The sequence below is a fragment of the Oncorhynchus tshawytscha genome, linkage group LG20, assembly GCF_018296145.1.
Source record: "Oncorhynchus tshawytscha isolate Ot180627B linkage group LG20, Otsh_v2.0, whole genome shotgun sequence".
Classification (NCBI taxonomy): Eukaryota; Metazoa; Chordata; class Actinopteri; order Salmoniformes; family Salmonidae; genus Oncorhynchus; species Oncorhynchus tshawytscha.
In genome coordinates this window covers 38081397-38102221 of record NC_056448.1, presented here as the reverse complement: position 1 = coordinate 38102221, position 20825 = coordinate 38081397, and the positions used below count along the sequence as shown (strand labels likewise).

General features: G+C 41.5%; 1 protein-coding gene across 1 annotated transcript; it reads right to left on the bottom strand.

Moving 5' to 3' along the window:
* Positions 1-362: 362 nt before the first annotated feature.
* On the bottom strand, positions 363-18523 carry lrsam1 (leucine rich repeat and sterile alpha motif containing 1). Its single transcript, XM_024381609.2, has 24 exons — positions 18255-18523; positions 17575-17820; positions 17215-17271; positions 16864-16908; positions 16593-16670; positions 15982-16050; positions 15419-15503; positions 15125-15246; positions 11403-11493; positions 10994-11103; positions 10693-10722; positions 10444-10566; positions 7944-8083; positions 7356-7400; positions 7002-7072; positions 6719-6818; positions 6241-6328; positions 5740-5814; positions 5111-5191; positions 4254-4448; positions 3826-3957; positions 3063-3138; positions 2771-2946; positions 363-2698 (listed from the first exon to the last, which is right to left on the bottom strand). Exons 2-24 carry the CDS (start codon positions 17644-17646, stop codon positions 2576-2578), a joined length of 2184 nt encoding a protein of 727 aa, XP_024237377.1. The 5' UTR covers positions 17647-17820; positions 18255-18523; the 3' UTR covers positions 363-2575.
* Positions 18524-20825: the final 2302 nt, after the last annotated feature.

Genomic DNA, 20825 nt, shown 5'->3' with positions numbered 1-20825 from the left:
CTCTAACACTAAGATGCAGTGCCTTAGACTGCTGCGCCACTCGGGAGCCCCTATTAAACACCTTATTTTGGTTTGAGTTAACAATATTAACTTTTGAAAGTGAGATTTTCTTGGACAGTATAACACAGTATGTTTTGGGCAGCTACAAAATATTTGTTTTACAAGCCTCATCCCTACAACTTCATAAAATATTTTTTTGTCTTGTAGTTCAGGAATTCATGTCTGAATTAAATGATCAAAACGAACTTTCGCATGTTTGATTTGCGACCAGAGTACTATCAAAATGTAATTTTCATTTTATTCAATAAATGTCAGTGCATTAAACGACTAAGATAATGCACTGTCAAATCACAAACCAAGAAAATGGTAGAGCAGATTTTATTTGCATAGGGTTTTTCCATCAAACTACCAGTGAAGAGAAGTGGCGGTAACCGTTATTCCACGTATCCTGCAATAACATTGTCATAAAGTGACAACATGCATGGCATGAAATAATTCAATATAAGCAAGGCTACATGAACATGCCTTCTTTTAATGCATGAATTCCTATGGTCATTATAGCAGGATACGGAGTGTTACCTAAGTGATGACAACCCATACTTACCAACACTGGAATGATAGAAGCATACATTAAATAGACTGAAGTGGTTTAACATCTAGAAAGTTAAGCATTTAATGCATAGAAGACCGAGAGCGATGCAGGCATAAACCTGAGGCTGGAGGCCTGACCATGTGATATACTCTTAAATTAACAATGTGGTTTCCATCGAGGCTAGGTCCCAGGCTATGCCCACATATATTTTATCTGCCCATTTCGTTTGTTCAGTTTCCTTCCAATAGTGTATATCAATCTAAGCAATAAGTAAATATTAAACAGGTGTGTGTATAACATGCTATTGTATGCAGTGTAACTATTATATTTGACTGCATACAAATTAAAGGATATATTCTATACATTTTTCTGTGTATATATATATATATATATATATATATATATATATATACACACATATATATACATACATTCTAGAGCAGCTTTAAGTGATCATGTACCTGACACTGATGCTCTTTTCACACAAGTTTGCCAAACCTAACCAGAGATTTTCTTATGACATGGTAGACGCCTAACCAGACCAGGCCCCGGGTTTTCCCGATAGCGATGCAATTTAAGCTTACAAATGTTTTTAACGATGGATCGTTCCTATAACGACCGAAGAAATCTCATGTTTCCCAAAGCACTACATTGGGAACATTCACCAAGTGCGTCGTTGGAGCATTTTTTTTTTATACCGGTGGTGTCGAAACAAAGGCAGTGCTGCCCTTGGATCAGCTTTCTCCATTCAAATAGTTCCACAATACAACGATGGCTGAAAATATTGAGACGGCTTATTCCAATGTTGAGGCTATCCTACAATAATGCACAGTCGTAGCTTTGGAACATGAGTGCGCACGTTATACATTCAATAGAGGAAAGTTAAACAGCACTAAAATGAGCAAAATATAACTCGATGGAATTAACATAAAATTGATTTACATATTGGCCTATGTAGCCAACACATCTCGGTTTTAATTTGTATCATTCGCTTGTATGTAACAATTGCAAAGACATTAGAAACGTTGTATTTGTAGTTATCGGCGGTCACAGGTAAACATCCGTAGATCGTGTATAAACTGAAAGGGCAAAAAAAATGTAACGACGCACTTAGCTGCGTTAAGTGCATCTTTAGTAACGATGGTTTTGGGAAACAACGCTCCTACGAAGGTTCTTACGATTCACTTTGCCACAAGATGATTTTGGGGAACCGGGCCCAGCCCAGTTCAGCTCGGCTCAGTGCGTGAAAAGCCATTAACAGTACATATAGGTGATCTACTGTGGCAAATGCTAGGAGAGAGTATGATAGCGTCTATTGAACCAACCAAGAGAACACATTCAGAAGCTGAATACACACACAAGTTGAAAGAGATCACATAACCAGCTAAGGAACATAACTTACATCACCACATTACAATTTCAATTGAATATCATTAAATGTCTTCATATTCAGCATATTTTTAACACTCAGATTGTTTGATGGTATCATTCCGTACAATATAAGTTTCCTATAACCTGTAGCATGCTATGTTTACAAATGACTATAAGAGCACTTGAATGGAGAAAGAGAGAGAGATCAGAAAAGTGTCATTGGTTACCATTGGATGGATGCGCATAGATATGTATGATGATGCATTTTAAAGGGTGGCCAACCACTATTTCAACTATGAAGAGAGGAGTGAGCAAAGGTACAGTCCCTCAGACAGTTATTTCACTAAGGCAAGACATCTATCCCCCACCCACCACACCTAACAGTCATTGATTGACCTTGTCCCTTTTGGGTCACAAAATGTGAATAAAAAAAGTGACTTGGTTGACAGTTAAAGATGAGAAAACAGGCTATTTCCTAGACTTGTATGATAATAGTTGCAGATATTGCCAGGCATAAGACGAAGTGAGTGCTGGAACAAAAGCCTGCAGGTAGAGTGCTTGTGGCTCTCCAAGGCCACATTGAGGCCTCAGAGGGTTGGGAAGAAGGTCCCTTTAGCCGTGGTAGAGGCGTAGGTGCTGGGCGATGTTGCTGCGACACAAGGGGCAGGTCTGAAGGGCATCGCTGCACATCTGGCAACAGCACACGTGGCCACAGGGCAGGAAGATTACCTGAGACTGAGAGAGAGAGACACAATGAGAGGGAGACAGAATACAATAACTGGAGTGTCTGAATGTCTGCCTGCTTACCCCCGTCTCCATGCACACCACACACTCTGAGCTACCCGGGCCGTCTATGAGGCTGGGGGCTGAGGGATTGATGGGGGTCAGTGGAGGGGTGGAGGTGGGTGTCTCGCTGGGGGCGCTGGGCAGAGAAGATGGTGACGGGACAGCTTCCTCTTCCTGAGGATCGGCCTTGCAGGCCCCTGGGGGAGAGGGAGAGAATTAGGTGACACAGTAATGGATAGAATGTGCTACAAATGCATTTTTTATCACCCTATAGTGCAGCAGGTGACTTGTTTAAAGCAGAGTGTGTGCGTACCTTCAGAAGGCGTGGTGGGCTGCTCCCTGGCCCAGTTGAGAAGAGCCTTCTGGATACCCATCTCATTGATTCCCAGCTGGGAGAAAAGCAGAGGGGAGGGTAGGGGGACACAAATCATATGAACACACTGACATTAAAAAGGTGCGACACATTCTTTTTTCTCCAGAAAATGTTTCAAAATTCTACACTGTTGACTCAACTTTAGTTTGAGAGAACAAGCACTGAAGTGTACGATCTAAATCGCTGTGTAATATCTTTTAAATAACAAAAAAGTGTTTTTACAGCTCTTTGAAGCTGATGAACCAAAAGTTGCTTTCAGTTTTAGTCCACCAGCTTTAAACAGCTGTAAAAACACATTTTTTGTTATTAAAATATGTTTCACAGCGATTTAGATGGTACAATGACTCCCTACACTATTCTGTGATCATTTTCTCACAAACTGAAAGAACAGTGTAGAATTTTAGCAACCAGGAAATGACCAATTCCACTAGATAACACAGCCTCAAAGTCAAAACATTTTTCCCAGTTTGACAACAGATGCCACTCGGGCAGGAGAAATCAATAGGCAAATATCACAGCCAATCACAACACTGGCAGGTAAGGAATACTGTGAAACACTATCATTCCACTATAACTACAAATATATTATGGACATTTTCTGAAAATACAATGCAGAAATATCCTATGTGTAACACCTTTAAAACATGTTATGGAATTGCCATGTCTGTGTTGATTCCATGACACAAACTTCATTTTTACACACCTTGTGGAGGTCTTTGGTGGTCATGTGGCGCAGGGCCTCGGAAGTGACTCTGTGGTGGGCCATGATGGGGAGATAGTGCTGGGCTGACAGCTTACACAGCAGACTGACAAGGTCACTCTCCACACCAACCTCCTGAGACAGAGAGAGAAGAGTTTAGGTCAATTCAATATCTTTGAGGAGTGGGACAACATTCAAAAAATTATCCAGGGACATTATTCTTCATTAAAAAACTCAATGCTTTGGAATTTATTCTGTGTATAATTTTTGGTAATATAAAAATAACATACGCCATTTAGCAGATGCTACACGACTTTAATGAATGGGCTGCCCCAGCGGGAATCGAACCCACAATCCTGGTGCTGCAAGTGCATGCTCTACCAACAGACACACAGGTGGTGTATTATGGTGGTATAAGGTAGTGTACCTACCTGCATGCGTAGCAACAGAGGCTTGGCGTCCAGCAGCCTCTGGTACTGGATCAGCCAGTAGTTCTGCTGGTTGGAGTCACTCTTCAGCTCCATCTCCTGGAGGACCTGTCTCAGCTCCACCTCTCTCTGGTCCTTCTCCTTCAGCAGCTGCTGCAGCAGGTCACTGAGAGCCGATCGCTGCTCCCACAGCACCTCCTGCGCGTATGCACACGTCAGAGGACACTGGCATTTCCTCATGCAAGTTTGTCTAAACCTCACTAACCTGCCTAATAGAGTTCACCAGAGAAAATAAGAGAATATTTGTATAATAATCCCAATCTATACGAATAATTAGTCACATACCGTCATGCATAATGCTGTGTAATATCTTATCCATGCTCAATGCCCACACCCTGTCCTCTTCAAATAAGAGGCATGAAATGTACTCATGGCAGAATGACATGGAGGGGCTAAACCAAGGTAGAATATTCAAGAAAAGAAGCCGGGGTAGGGACAGGATAGAAGCCGGGGTAGGGACAGGATAGAAGCCGGGGTAGGGACCGGATAGAAGCCGGGGTAGGGACCGGATAGAAGCCGGGGTAGGGACCGGATAGAAGCCGGGGTAGGGACAGGATAGAAGCGAGGGGGATCTAGTTTTGTAGTGTATGTAAAATAGTCATGACATAATCTCGTAATTTAGCAGACACTCTTTATCTAGAGCGACTTACAGAAGCAATTTGGGTTAAGTGCTTTACTTAAGGGCATCGACAGATTTTCAAGTAGTCGGCTCAGGGATTCGAACCAGCAACCAGCAACGCTCTTAACCGCTAGGCTACATGTCAGTGATGTCAAACTATTTGCTTATATCTATGACGTACCTGCAGGTTCTCAGCGTCCAGATTGTGTCTCTTAACCTCCAGTTTAGTCAGCTGCATTAACTCTCCTTCTATTAGCCTGATCTAGAAACATATGAACATAACAGGGAGGTGAGCTGGAGGCTCCGGCAGCAAACTCGGTAGGGGGATGATGGCATGTAATGCAAAAAGCACTGGGATTAATGGAAACCGCATGATTCTACCTTCAGACAAGCAGTCTTCCCCAAACATAAAAACAACAGAAAAGGCTGGGAGGGATCAGCTGTTAGTTAGTGATGGGCTGGAACAAAAGCCTGCACTCCCAGTTGGTTTCTACAGCCTAAAGTTTGTCTAAACCTTGATATTCAACGTGTGTGATTGAATGATACAGACGTCATAGTGGAGATGTCCAAAAATTATTACAAATAAATAATAATGTCGTCCAGGGTCTATAGATCTAACACAGGACTAATACACCTCTGTATTGCCAGATTTGTTGAATAGTGTGTAGTATTCCTGTTAATGATATAAACATTGAATGTGTGTAATATTGAAAGATACTGAATGTTATATAAAATGACACTTAATGTGTGTATATCGAATGACAGTGAATTCATACTGAATGCATGTTGACGGTGTGTTACCACAGGTACCTGTTGTTGGATGTAGCCGTGCACACTGTCCTTCTGCAGCTGCAGTGCCTGGAAGGCTGCCTTCTGCATCTCCTCCTGTAGAGGGCCACAGAGAGTAACTAATGTCAGCTATTTCAACTGGGCTGGGTTTCCATGGTTTCCACGATTTACAATGGAGTTGAGTGGCAACTTGTGTGGGCAAATTAGAGATCTAACATCACATAGAATGATGTTGTTTTATCAAAAACTTTCAGCACCCAAAGAATAGCCTGCATTTACACAGGACAATGTCCAGCCTGACCACCACCAGTCACCGCTCAACTCTAAATTGTGGAGTTGAGTTTAGTCGGCTACCTGTTTCTATACTCTTTCCAACGTATGATCCAACCTTACCAAAGTGCGATGTCAGTACCAAGTGTTTCATGTAACACTAGACATTCTCACTATCTTGTGAAAACATTGTAAATCTTTGTTTACTATCTATCTGTTAGTGATGCACATGGCAGTAAATATATATTTTACCTCCTGTAGGATACAAGCGATGGCTTTGGATTTGTCTAGCTGCTGGAGCGAAAGCACCTGATCGAACTTCCTGTCCTGACTCTCCAGACTACGACGAGAGGAGAGAGGAAGCAAGGTGGAAATGCGTTTTTAATCAGGAACCTCCTACAAAAATAAAGTGCTCAAAGAGAACTACACCAAACAATATCTCATTGATAAAGCATGTGGTGTGTGTGTGTGCGTGCTTTGGTTTTACTATCCTTATGGGGACCAGAAGTCCTCGAGGACAGTAAAACAAGAAAAATTCTGACTAGAATTTTGCTAGTCCCCACAAGGAAAAAAAGCTATTTTAGACTTGGGTTATGTTTAGGGTTAGGATTAGAATTAAGAGTTAGGGTTAAAATTAGGGTTAAGAAAATAGATTTTTGAAAGGGAATCAATTGTTTGGTCCCCACAAGGATAGTAAAACAAACGTGTGTGTCTGTCTGTGTGTACTGACCTCCTGCAGGCCTCAGAGACCAGACTCTGTCTGCGTGAGTCACTGGCTTCCTGCATCAGACGCATAGAGCAGCTCTCTGACAACATCTTCTGCATGGCCACTGGAGAAAGAAAGAGAGACAAGAGAGAGAGAGGAGACAAAGGAAAAACTAAGATAAAACTTTGAGAGACCCCATTCCTTATGCTAACTGCAATCCGTTCAGAGGTTATAGCTTCAATCCACATTGCCCTCCTTCCAAACTTGCTCTGGACTTTTTCTTGGAGACTACATTTCCCATGCTCACCTGCTACCTCTCTCTTCCTGAGTGAGTTGGTCTCTTCTTGTGTGATGGCCGTCAGATGCTCCATCCGTATCCTGCACAGAATAATGGAAAGAAAGACATCTCACACTGCAACAATTCTTTTTCAGCAGTATTCCGTTTTAATATTTTTTTAAATTTTAATACGTATTCTAGAAGGAAATTCTAGCCTGCAGCTTCCATTTGGCACTGTTCGTAAATAGTCATTCTATTTGGAATATGAGTCAGATCGTTGAGTACCTCAGTCAGTGAAAGAGCTGTAATCTTTTTAGCTTCTAGGATCATAGATGGATTGATCCAGTAAGGGTGGATCGATAAGAAAGGCTCTCTCCCACTTACCGGTCCTGCTCCAACTGTTGGAGAAACTCTGAACTCTTTCTTTGTCTGAAAAGACACACACAAACACACAGTCAATCAGAGATGGGAGTTAAGCCTAGAGCGCTTGAGACCCACACCCAGCCTCAAGACCCATGTTGCAGTCCAAATGGCACCCTATATAGTGCACTTCTCTTGGTCAAAAGTAGTACACTACATAGGGAATAGGGTGCCATTTGGATGCAGAGCCTAGTGCCCAGCTGCCACATTAGTGAACCAAGGTACCCTGGCAATTGTGTGCTATGTCACCCCTATTTAGCCACAGAACACTGACAAAAATATGTAATGGGTAAAGTTTAGTACCAACAACATGGTCTTGTTTGAGACCATTAACTGAGATGGAGACCCAGACTGCATTTATGTGGTCTCAAGACCAAGACCACAAGATCAAGATTAATGATACATGTCAACAAATGTCATCATCCATTATTTTTAGAATCTTGAACACGTCTCCTTTTTCTGCATCTCATTGTCCACTTTTATTACGAGTAAACCTGGCAAATGTGCGCACCCCCCTCCCCCTCCTCCTCGCTCTCTCTCGCTAGTCCTCACCGTTTGTTGTCCAGTAGCAGGTTGTTGATGCGGTTAGCGATGCCAGTCTCGGCCTGGCGGACCTTACCCAGAATCCTCTGCCTCTCAACCTCCTGGAACCTCTGCTGCACTGACACGCCTAGCTCCAGACGCTCCTGTTCCTGGAGAGGGGGAGAAGACATGACTACCTACCACCGTTGTGCCCTTGAGCAAGGCACTTTACCCCGAAGTGCTACAGAGGCGCTGCTGTGTACTGTGACAGCAAAAATAAATTATATCTGGGGAAATGCACCAATACAATAATTGATTTATGTCAACTTTTAATAGGACAATGGAAGTCTGCTTTGAAAAAAAATAATTCATTATTAAACCCAACACGTTTCAGCAAATGCCTTCATCAAGGTATGACCTGTAGAGGGGAAGAGAAGTGCCGAGGCAGGGAGTAAAGGATTGGCCAGCTCAACTCGACATTCTCTGACATATAGTAATAGGGCAGTGATATTGAAACTTTTTCAGCAGGGAACCCATTTCTTCTGCTAGAGTTCTGGGGACCCAATTTCTTCTGCTAGAGTTCTGGGGACCCCATTTCTTCTGCTAGAGTTCTGGGGACCCCATTTTTTCCCCCAAGAATTTATTGCGACTTTACCCCAAATCTAATGACACAATCTTAAAAATCGGTACAATTCGATTTTACGTCAACAAATAACATCTCTTATCAAAATGTAAAGAAACCAATAAATAAATTTACTCAATAAACAGTGCCTTCGGAAAGTATTCAGACCCCTTAACTTTTTCCACATTTTGTCGGGTTACAGCCTTATCATAAAATGTATTTGTTTTTTTCCCCCCTCATCAATCTACACACAATACCCTATAATGTCAAAGCGAAAACTGGTTTATAGACATTTTTGCTAATTTATGAACTGAAATATCAAACTTACATAAGTATTCAGACACAACAGTACTTTGTTGAAGCACCTTTGGTAGCGATTACAGCCTTGAGTCTTCTTGGGTATGACACTACAAGCTTGGCACACCTGTATTTGGAGAGTTTCTTCCATTCTTCTCTGCAGATCTTCTCAAGCTGTCAGGTTGGATGGAGAGCATTGCTGCACAGCTATTTTCAGGTCTCTCCAGAGATGTTCGATCGCGTTCAAGTCCGGGCTCTGGCTGGGCCACTCAAGGACATTCAGAGACTTGTCCTGAAGACACTCCTGCATTGTCTTGGCTGTGTGCTTAAGGTCATTGTCCTGTTGGAAGTTGAACCTTCGCAACCAGTCCGAGGTCCTGAGTGCTCTGGAGCAGGTTTTCATCAAGGATCTCCCTGTAATTTGCTCCGTTCATCTTTGCCTCGATCCTGACTAGTCTCCAGTCCTTGCCGCTGAAAAACATCCCCACAACATGATGCTGCCCCCACCATGCTTCACCATAGGGATGGTACCAGGTTTCCCCCAGACGTGATGCTTGGCATTCAGGCCAAAGAGTTTATTCTTGGTTTCATCAGACCAGAGAATCTTGTTTCTCATGGTCTGAGAGTCTTTAGGTTCCTTTTGGCAAACTCCATGCGGGCTGTCATGTGCCTTTTACTGAGGAGTGGCTTCTGTCTGGCTACTCTACCATAAAGGCCTGATTGGTGGAGTGCTGCAAAGATGGGTGTCCTTCTGGAGGGTTCTCTCATTTCCACAGATTAACTCTGGAGCTCTGTCAGAGATTGCTCAGTTTGGCCAGGCGGCCAGCTCTAGGAAGTCTTGGTGGTTCCAAACATGTTCCATTTAAGAATGATGGAGGCCAATGTGCTCTTGGGAACCTTCAATGCTGCAGAATTTTTTTTGCTACCCTTCCCCAGATCTGTGCCTGGACACAATCCTGTCTCGGAGCTCTACGGACAATTCCTTTGACCTCATGGCTTGGTTTTTGCTCTGACATGCACTGTCAACTGTGGGACCTTATATAGACAGGTGTGTGCCTTTCCAAATCATGTCCAATCAACTGAATTTACCACAAGTGGATTCCAATCAAGTCGTAGAAACATTTCAAGGATGATCAATGGAAACAGGATGCACCTGGGCTCAATTTTGAGCTAGCAAAGGGTCTGAATACTTATTAAAAATAAAAAACAGAAATACCTTATTTACATATATTTGCAAACCCTTCTAAAAACCTGTTTTCGCTTTGTCTTTATGGGGTATTGTGTGTAGATTGATGAAGAAAGTTTTATTTAATCCATTTCAGAATAAGGTTATAACGAAAAAAAATGTGGGAAAAGTCAAGGGGTCCGAATACTTTCCGAAGGCACTGTATATCTATATATTGTTGTGCTACACCATTAGGGGTCAAGCCCCCGGCAGTGAATAACACTTTAGTAAGGCATATGTAGTCTTATACTAAATGAAATTCTAATGAAGGTTGCCACTGAACGCTAAAGACTATTATGGGCTTTCCAAGGGTCTTTACAATGACTGTGATGGTTGCTATATTAGAGATTGTGTGTCTGTGTGGTGTGTGTGAGCCCAGCAGTCACCTGTCTGACAGACAGCAGGATGTTCTCCTTGTGGGAGTTGTTCATGAGGATGAGCTGGTGATGCTCCTTCTGCTTCTGTTCCAGCTGACGCTCAAATGCCAGTTTCTCCTGGTGCTTCTGCTCCTGTGTGTGTGCGTGTGTGTGTGTGTGTGAGAGACAAAGAAAGAAAGTGATAGAGACTGTCATTAACTCTGAGACACCAACCATTGAGTGGCAATAAAATGTGATTTAAAAAGTCTCCTACAGTACCTTTCTCTTCTCAAAGTCATTGAACTTACTCTGCAAATGGAGACAGGGAAACAAGCAGTGTAATCAGTCAGACAGTTATGACACTAATCAAAATAAATCATTACATTGAGATTGTCATGGTGTGTGGGTCCATCTCATGGTGTGTGTGCGTGCTTTCATATGTGCGTGTTTGTAAAAGAATGAAAGAGAGAGCTCCTTCATTGCTCTGCGAAAGGTTGGTGTATGTTCCTCTCTAAAAATGGCCCTTGCTGCTCCACAGAACTAAGATGGTTGCAAGGTGACAGCACAGGCCAGCACTCACCTGCCAGGCCCCCTCCAGGCTGTCCACATCGTCCGGGCTCTGCTTCCCTGAGTCACTCTCCAGAACGGGCAGCAGGAACTGAGACGAGGGGCAGTACTCCTCCCCCAGCTCTGTCAAAACACACACACACAGACAGACAGATGAGACAAAGTGTGTAAATGAGTGGGTAGAAGTGAGAGTATTGACTGAATTTCCTCTTGCCTGACTAGGGACTTCCTTATACTTATGTCATGTTCTGTTGCCATTTTCTTGGAAACTGAGCAAGTTTGTTTGGGGTGTCTGAATCAGAAGTCCTGAAATTATGGAATAACTGCACTGTTTTATAGTACAGTAGGGACCATATGTCTACATTGCAATTCCACCAAAATTGTCTGAGTAACACTATACTAATAGTACTTTTCTAACTCACCAGTGCAGAGGAACCGTTGGATGTCCTCAGTCCCCGTGGTGCACACCGAGGCAGGGGGGTAGGACATGAGAGCAGCGTCCAGGGTCAGGCTCTGGTGTGAGAAAACACAGACCGGTTGTTAACAGCATACAGAATGTAAATGAGTGTTATTACAATTAGAGGTTGACTGATTAATCGGAATGGCCGATTAATTCGGGCCGATTTCAAGTTTTCAAAACAATCGGAAATCTGTATTTTTGGACACCGATTTGGTCCGATTTTTTTTTTTGTATTATTATTATTATTTATTTTTTTACACCTTTATTTAACTAGGCAAGTCAGTTAAAGAACACATTCTTATTTTCAATGACAGCCTAGGAGCGGTGGGTTAACTGCCTTGTTCAGGGGCAGAACGACAGATATTTACCTTGTCAGCTCGGGGATTCAATCTTGCAACCTTACAGTTAACTAGTTAAACGCTATAACCACCTGCCTCTCATTGCACTCCACGAGGAGCCTGCCTGTTACACGAATGCAGTAAGAAGCCAAAGTAAGTTGCTAGCTAGCATTAAACTTATCTTGTAAAAATCAATCAAACATAATCACTAGTTAACTACACATGGTTGATGATATTACTAGTTTATCTAGCGTGTCCTGCGTTGCATATAAACGATGCGGTGCGCATTCGCGAAAAAGGACTGTCGTTGCTCCAATGTGTACCTAACCATAAACATCAATGACTTTCTTAAAATCAATACACAAGTATATATTTTTAAACCTGCATATTGAGTTAATATTGCCTGCTAACATGAATTTCTTTTAACTAGGTCAATTGTGTCACTTCTCTTGCAATAGAGTCAGGGTATATTCAGCAGTTTGGGCTGCCTGGCCCGTTGCGAACTGTGTGAAGACCATTTCTTCCTAACAAAGACAGCCAACTTCGCCAAACGGGGGATGATTTAACAAAAGCGCATTTGCGAAAAAAAGCACAATCGTTGCACGACTGTACCTAACCACAAACACCAATGCCTTTCTTAAAATCAATACACAGAAGTATATATTTTTAAACCTGTATATTTGGCTAGAGGAAATCCAGGTTAGCAGGCAATATTAACCAGGTGAAATTGTGTCACTTCTCTTGCGTTCATTGCACGCAGAGTCAGGTTATATACAACAGTTTGGGCCGTCTGGCTCGTTGCGAACTAATTTGCCAGAATTTTACGTAATTATGACATAACATTGAAGGTTGTACAATGTAACAGCAATATTTAGACTTAGGGATGCCACCCGTTAGATAAAATACGGAACGGTTCCGTATTTCACTGAAATAATAAAAGTTTTGTTTTCGGAATGATAGTTTCCGGATTCGACCATATTAATGACCAAAGGCTCGTATTTCTGTGTGTTATTATTAAGTCTATGATTTGATATTTGATAGAGCAGTCTGATTGAGCGGTGGTAGGCAGCAGCAGGCTCGTAAGCATTCATTCAAACAGCACTTTCGTGCGTTATGCCAGCAGCTCTTCGCTGTGCTTCAAGCATTGCGCTGTTTATGACTTCAAGCCTATCAACTCCCGAGATTAGGCTGGTGTAACCGATGTGAAATGGCTAGCTAGTTAGCGGGGTGCGCGCTAATAGCGTTTCAAACGTCACTCGCTCTGAGACTTGGAGTAGTTGTTCCCCTTGCTCTGCAAGGGCCGCAGATTTTGTGGAGCGATGGGTAAAGATGCTTCGAGGGTGGCTGTTGTCGATGTGTTCCTGGTTCGAACCCAGGTAGGGGCGAGGAGAGGGACGGAACCTATACTGTTACACTGGCAATACTAAAGTGCCTATAAGAACATCCAATAGTCAAAGGTATATCAAATACAAATGGTAGAGATAGAAATAGTCCTATAAATACTTTATTAACTACAACCGAAAACCTCTTACCTTGGAATATTGAAGTCTCATGTTAAAAGGAACCACCAGCTTTCATATGTTCTCATGTTCTGAACAAGGAACTTAAACGTTAGCTTTTTTACATGGCACATATTGCACTTTTACTTTCGTCTCCAACACTTTGTTTTTGCATTATTTAAACAAAATTGAACATATTTTTATATTTATTTGTGGCTAAATTGATTTTTATTGATGTATTATATTAAGTTAAAATAAGTGTTCATTCAGTATTGTTGTAATTGTCATTATTACAACAAACAATATATATACAGTGCCTTGCGAAAGTATTCGGCCCCCTTGAACTTTGCGACCTTTTGCCACATTTCAGGCTTCAAACAAAGATATAAAACTGTATTTTTTTGTGAAGAATCAACAAAAAGTGGGACACAATCATGAAGTGGAACGACATTTATTGGATATTTCAAACTTTTTTAACAAATCAAAAACTGAAAATTGGGCGTGCAAAATTATTCAGCCCCTTTACTTTCAGTGCAGCAAACTCTCTCCAGAAGTTCAGTGAGGATCTCTGAATGATCCAATGTTGACCTAAATGACTAATGATGATAAATACAATCCACCTGTGTGTAATCAAGTCTCCGTATAAATGCACCTGCACTGTGATAGTCTCAGAGGTCCGTTAAAAGCGCAGAGAGCATCATGAAGAACAAGGAACACACCAGGCAGGTCCGAGATACTGTTGTGAAGAAGTTTAAAGCCGGATTTGGATACAGAAAGATTTCCCAAGCTTTAAACATCCCAAGGAGCACTGTGCAAGCGATAATATTGAAATGGAAGGAGTATCAGACCACTGCAAATCTACCAAGACCTGCTCTGGTGCTCTGGTCAGATGAAACCAAAATTGAACTTTTTGGCAACAATGCAAAACGTTATGTTTGGCGTAAAAGCAACACAGCTCATCACCCTGAACACACCATCCCCACTGTCAAACATGGTGGTGGCAGCATCATGGTTTGGGCCTGCTTTTCTTCAGCAGGGACAAGGAAGATGGTTAAAATTGATGGGAAGATGGATGGAGCCAAATACAGGACCATTCTGGAAGAAAACCTGATGGAGTCTGCAAAAGACCTGAGACTGGGACGGAGATTTGTCTTCCAACAAGACAATGATCCAAAACATAAAGCAAAATCTACAATGGAATGGTTCAAAAATAAACATATCCAGGTGTTAGAATGGCCAAGTCAAAGTCCAGACCTGAATCCAATCGAGAATCTGTGGAAAGAACTGAAAACTGCTGTTCACAAATGCTCTCCATCCAACCTCACTGAGCTCGAGCTATTTTGCAAGGAGGAATGGGAAAAAATTTCAGTCTCTCGATGTGCAAAACTGACAGACACATACCCCAAGCGACTTACAGCTGTAATCGCAGCAAAAGGTGGCGCTACAAAGTATTATCTTAAGGGGGCTGAATAATTTTGCACGCCCAATTTTTCAGTTTTTGATTTGTTAAAAAAGTTTGAAATATCCAATAAATGTCGTTCCACTTCATGATTGTGTCCCACTTGTTGTTGATTCTTCACAAAAAAATACAGTTTTATATCTTTATGTTTGAAGCCTGAAATGTGGCAAAAGGTCGCAAAGTTCAAGGGGGCTGAATACTTTCGCAAGGCACTGTATATATAAAAACATTGCAAAGCATTTTTTTTCTCTTTCTTTTAATCGGCATCGGCTTTTTTTTGGTCCTCCAATAATCGGTATCGGCGTTGAAAAAAAAAATCATAAATCGGTCGACCTATAATTACAATAAGCAACATTCCTTCTGGCAATGTACGAGTACACACACACACCTCTAGAGTGCGTGCCAGAGCCAGGTCCCGGGGTAACTCCCTCACACTGTTCTCACTCAGGTCAAGTGTGCGCAGGCTGCTCATACGGCCCACAGAGGTAGGCAGCTGACTTAGACAATTACCTATGGAGGAAGATAAAGTACTTTACAAACACACACACAATGCCATACCGACAGACGCATACACCAACAACTCCCTATCCTATTCAAACTAAGTCAAAATCCATGCATCCTTTTCCTGAATAAAATATACTTCCTAAGTTGGCTTCCCCATTCAGACCAAAGGTAAACAAACCTTTCACATTGAGGGTCTGCAGAAGTCTGAGATTCCCAATGGAGTCCGGCAGGGCCTTGATCTGGTTATTTTCTATATTCAGCACCTAAGTGGAGGATTCAAAATGGCAGCAGGTGAGCATCCATTTAGGTACAGTATGTTTCCATTGATATCCTTCTGTTATTAAAGCTAGAATCCTTAATGGCTACATCCATTTTTGGACTTAAATATTAAATGATATATACTCATTGATTCTTAAAGAATAACTTCTAAATGCCTCATTAGTTTAGTTCAACTGTCGTACCCTATCGGAACACAAAATATACGCGTGTTTAACTCCAATGTTTGTAAGCAACGTAAATGTAAACAAACACTGAATAGCCTCAAACTATGGTTAAAACTATACATTTGATAGTCATGGATGGTCATTCCTTGCATCCATAGCTCTGTCTATGACTGTGAGTGGTTACATTTCTCCAGCACCTTCACTCAGCTTTTTAGCGAAACGGGATGGGAGCACAATTTCTTAATGTTTCATTTAAGGATTCTAGCTTGAAAGGCTATTATATGTATAATGATCTGACCTGCAGGGATGCCAGTTGCCCTATATCGTCAGGGAGGGCGGTCAGCATGTTCTCGTGCAAATCCAACACCTATGAGAAATGGACAGGGAGAGCGGGAAGGGTAAGGATGTACCTCGTTGGAAGGAGTCATCCGATTGAATGTTTACTGAATCATGCAGGTAATTATGGTTAAGTCATTGACTAACTAACCCCTTATGCTTATTAGGTTAAACACAACTCATCAAATGTAAATCGAGTCAACAAAAAAATACTAGTGCCTTCAACTCGTAATATCACTAAATGTACATAGTGATCAACTAATAACAGGTATTCATTTTGAAAAAGACAATGGAATTTCTAATGTTTTTTTTTTCCCCCAATGTAATGACTGTATAGTCATGCGTTTGATTTGTCCTTTGTGCTCATCCAGTACAGTACATGTCTTGCCCTATCTAATACTACCAGTGTCTAATGTAATGCTCCCATTGTCCATACCTCGCTTCTCTAGTGATGTTTTTGTGGTGTTTTTGTCCTGTGCAATGTGCAGTGTCCTATGCAATGCTTAGGCCTAATGTGTCCTATACAGGCTAGATAATGCCTACTTTGTCCAATGCAATGTTTTGTCTTCAAACCTTTAGTGTGACCAGAAAGTTGATGCAACAGCCTTTGGGCACCATGGACTTCAGCTGGTTTCCATGGAGAATGAAGACCTTGGTAGATCAAAGAGACACACAGGGATGTTATTGGCTTACCAGTGTTCTAAAGAGCAACACTTCTGCACTTTGTAACCTACAAGCTTGAGATTAGGTCAATTCCATTCAGTAAATTCAGAAAGTGATATTAAATTAAATTCATCAAGTTCCTCTATCGACCCAGACTTCCACATATAATTGGTAGTCTTACCTTCTTCTGTAGCACCTTGCATATGGAGAACGCACTGGTTGGAACCTGAGCAGAGGGGACACCAGACATTTATTTTCCTCTTCATGTCAACAAGACGATCAATGTTTTTTAATAGCTACATGATGCTGATAGTACTGCTGTCATTTCAGAGATTAGATTTTACTTTGAAGAACTTGGTATACTTAAAGGCACACGTGGAAGTTTTAGTGTTGACTAGACTACAAGATAGCCCACAAAAAGATTCTTACATTCTCCTGTCCTCCATTTACAACATGAATTGAGCGTTAATTTATCATTAATACCTGCTATACTACACATCTATGCAAATTTGTAGACCTACATCACACTTACCTCTGTGAGCTCACAAGCGGATATGTCCAGAATGTCACCAGCCCCTACTTCTTTAGACTGCCAAAACAAAGAAGATGTCAATGCAAGATGTCAGTATGGATCAAGGAGGGTATTCTGATCTGGTGCATAGAAGAGGGCATGTCCACTCATTGTTTTGCCTCCCCAAAGGTGATTGTTCAATCAATTTTAAGGTGATAAAATATATTTTTTTGACCCACATCATCTTCAGCAGTTTGGACATTCCCTTTTTTGACCCAGGTCAGAATCAGACGCTGTCAAGAGGGGGAGCATGAAAACCAAAAGTGCTGCTGACTTCAATACCCGGATTACTCACATACACAGAGAGATAAAGCTCCTTACCAGGCACAGTTGATACTCCAGACGCTTCTTGGAGTCCTCACTGGGCTTTCTCTTTCTGAAGAACAGAGGCATCCTGATGCCTGTCTGTCCTTCTGCCAGTCTGTCTGTCTATATATATGTCTGTCTGTCCCTCTGTCTGTATGAGGCTGAATTTGTGCCCCCTCCTCTCGGGTATTGAACTCCGAGCAGAGGGCAGATGGCTTGAGGTTTGAAATTACCAGTGTGGAGAAATCAGTCTCACCAATACTGTAGAACAGAAAAATACATTGTTAAGGTTCACATAACCCGTTTTCAGCTTACTCTCGTTTAGGAGTTATTGTCAATACATAAATTAGGCCTAAGAACAATATAAAGACACAGAAACACACAAACCAACAAAATCACAAAAAATGTGATGTTGCCAAAATACGCTACTGTATCAACAAAACATTACAGTTGTCGTATCTAAAGGTTATAAGGACTTCTACCTAGCTAGTTTAACCAGCTGAATGCCTCTATATGGTATAACTAGCTAATTTAGCTAGCAACAATCCGGTTGACAGAGCAAATTCTTCCAATGATGTATGCTAGCTACTTAAAGTAAGCTAGCCTTAGCTAGCTAACAAGTTACCACAGGTTTCTAATGTATGATTTAACTGGCTAACTAACGTTAGCTTTCGGCTTAGTCATTTTGGACAAACCTTTAACTAGAAACGAATAGTTTTGGGATAAATCCGAGTTGGAGTCTGAATATAACGTTGAGTACGCAGGTCAATATTCCGATAGAGACATAGTTTGCTGTTTTTATTTGATGGTTCTTCTGTTTGTCTGTTTTTGTTTAGTGTTCCCGTTGTCAAAATGAGTCCTGCCCAATGGGCGGATTCGATTCTGCTGAACCGCTGGGCACCGGGCATAGGCTGGTCACGTTACCGGGCCAAAACGGGGAGAGGCGCGCCCCTCTCAAATCGAACAGTAATCTGCATCGCTCCGTCATTTTGGCAATATGGTGCATCGTCCAGAAACATACATCTCTTTTACATTAAATACATTTTTGAATTGTCTAACTATTTTTCATTGGGAAGGAATATAAGCGTTTTGGGAAAACACAGAATAATAGTAATTAAGTCATTTTTGTTTTGAGCCGACTTCGCAGTGGCTTTGAACGGGGATTTAGAAACCCTGACAAGCGCCTCCCTATGAAACTCCCAATCACGGCCGGTCGTGATACAGCCTGGATTCGAACCAGGGTGTCTGTAGTGATGCCTCTAGCACTGAGACGCAGTGCCTTAGACCGCACAGCACTGCTCGCGCAGCGGTCTAAGAGCCCACACAGAAGCCAGACCAATGCGTCATTGGTCCAGGGTCCGTGCTATCCGGAATCCTTCAGACGTCCCTATGCCACTGAAATTGACATTTTAAATGGTAAGGGTTACAAATCGGATGAATTATGATAAGGGCAAAGATTTGTATAACTAAACCAAGATAGACCACAGCCCGTCGTTTCAAATTGGAACAAATATTGAGCAAAACAAGCAAGGAGGTGGGCAGAGCCTAGCGACATCCTATTGGCATGTTCTAGTAAACATATTTCTATGTGCATATTTCTGTTAGGGAACGTATACTCTGTGAAGTGCGCGTGTGCAATAACACAATTCGACTTGTCACTCCTAAATAACACCATTTTGCAAAACTTTGGCAAAGGGTAAATTCAACAAAACATAGTCCACTCTGTAGATAACATATTTTAGTTTTGGGAACAGAAAATTGTATTGAGATCGAATGTTTCGTCGATGAGAAAATGTGCATAATGTCGTCCAAAATCCATCTCGTTCCATCTTCTCCCACTGCCGACCACTAGGCTTTCTTGGTAGTGAGTGGAAACACCTTCTTCTTCTATGAGGTTTAACGGCGGTTGGCACCAAATTTCTTGCATTACCGCCACCTACTAGACTGGAGCAGTGTTGCCAATTTAGAGGCAGGTTGATTTGTTGCTAAAAGTTTCTAAATGACGTTGTGATGTCATTGCGTGATAACGTAAAACTGCGTCATTACGTAGAATACACAATAGCGTTACTCAAATTGACTGGCCAATACAGCGAAAAATATGATTTGACATTTGTTCAGGTACAGACTCCCACTATTTTCCGTTCTTCTGGCTGTACAATTTTGATTGAGACGTGTTGATTGATGTTGTAAATTCTTTTCAAGATCAAACATACGCGACCAACTATATTCATTGGCTTAGGCTCGTCGAACCTGTTCTACCAGGTGGCCTGCTGCCGCCGCCTGCTGCTCACAATGCACTTTTGCAGCCAGGCACGTGTGTTGTGACTGAGTGTGTGACAGAGAAACTCGTTTTTGTGTCATTTAGAGGGAAAATGCGTGCATTTTAGCATTTGAGTCACTTTTCAAACGTTGCTAAAAGTTCAAAATAAAAAAATGTATGTAGCTAAATCTGTTGCTAGGTACTGTTTGAAAAAAAAGTTGCCAGGTAGTCTGAAAAGTGGCTAAATCTAGCAACAAAATTGCTAAATTGGCATCACTGGACTGGAGTACAACTCCCTTATACTTTGCTTGAAAAAAAACATGTACTAAATAAATACCTTTCCATCTAACACTACACTCATTTCTAAATGATATAAATTAAAATGAACACCACCCTACTCCACTAATTACATGTATTTATTCCCCACTTCATGCAATCATCCTGAAAGGATGGGACATCATCACCCCGTAACTCTTCTGACGTCAAGTCTCGCACACCCAAATCTCTGCAGCTGCCGCCACAACCTCCATTTTCTGCGACTTCAGTTCCATCCCTACGGTACAGTTGAGTGGAAACGCCAAGCGGATGCTTCACATTTATACATCCGGTGAAATATCTGGCTCATTATTCAGTCTGTGGTATGGGTAAGAGTATTTTATTTTTATTAACAATAAATTAATACAGAGAGTACATGAGGGAACACAAGTATATATAGATTATATACAATGGACAATTGAGCTAGGGGGTACAATATCACATTACACAAGGACCTTAAGGGACATACATACACTTATAATTCTAACAGCTTTTTTGTTAAGAGTATTTAATTGTCTTAAAATACAGTTAAATTTATTTTTGTAGGGTAAGAAAATGTGTTTTTTGTTTGTAAATTTACATTTGTGAATATGAAATTTGGCCAAAATAATTAATTACATAAAAATGTTTCCGCTTATTCCTATCGTAGGTAAAGAATCCAAGCAGTACATCTCTCCACAATAGTGTTAAA

Bases quoted from the DNA above. Each gene is read 5' to 3' on its own strand.
- lrsam1 (XM_024381609.2), bottom strand. From the start codon at position 17,646: ATGCCTCTGTTCTTCAGAAAGAGAAAGCCCAGTGAGGACTCCAAGAAG. The intron at 6,819-7,001 runs GTGAGCATGGGA...TTCTTTCTCCAG, and splicing joins CAGGAAGAGAGAGGTAGCAG to TGGCCATGCAGAAGATGTTG. The intron at 2,699-2,770 runs GTAAGCAGGCAG...TCTCTCTCTCAG, and splicing joins TGGTGTGCATGGAGACGGGG to TCTCAGGTAATCTTCCTGCC.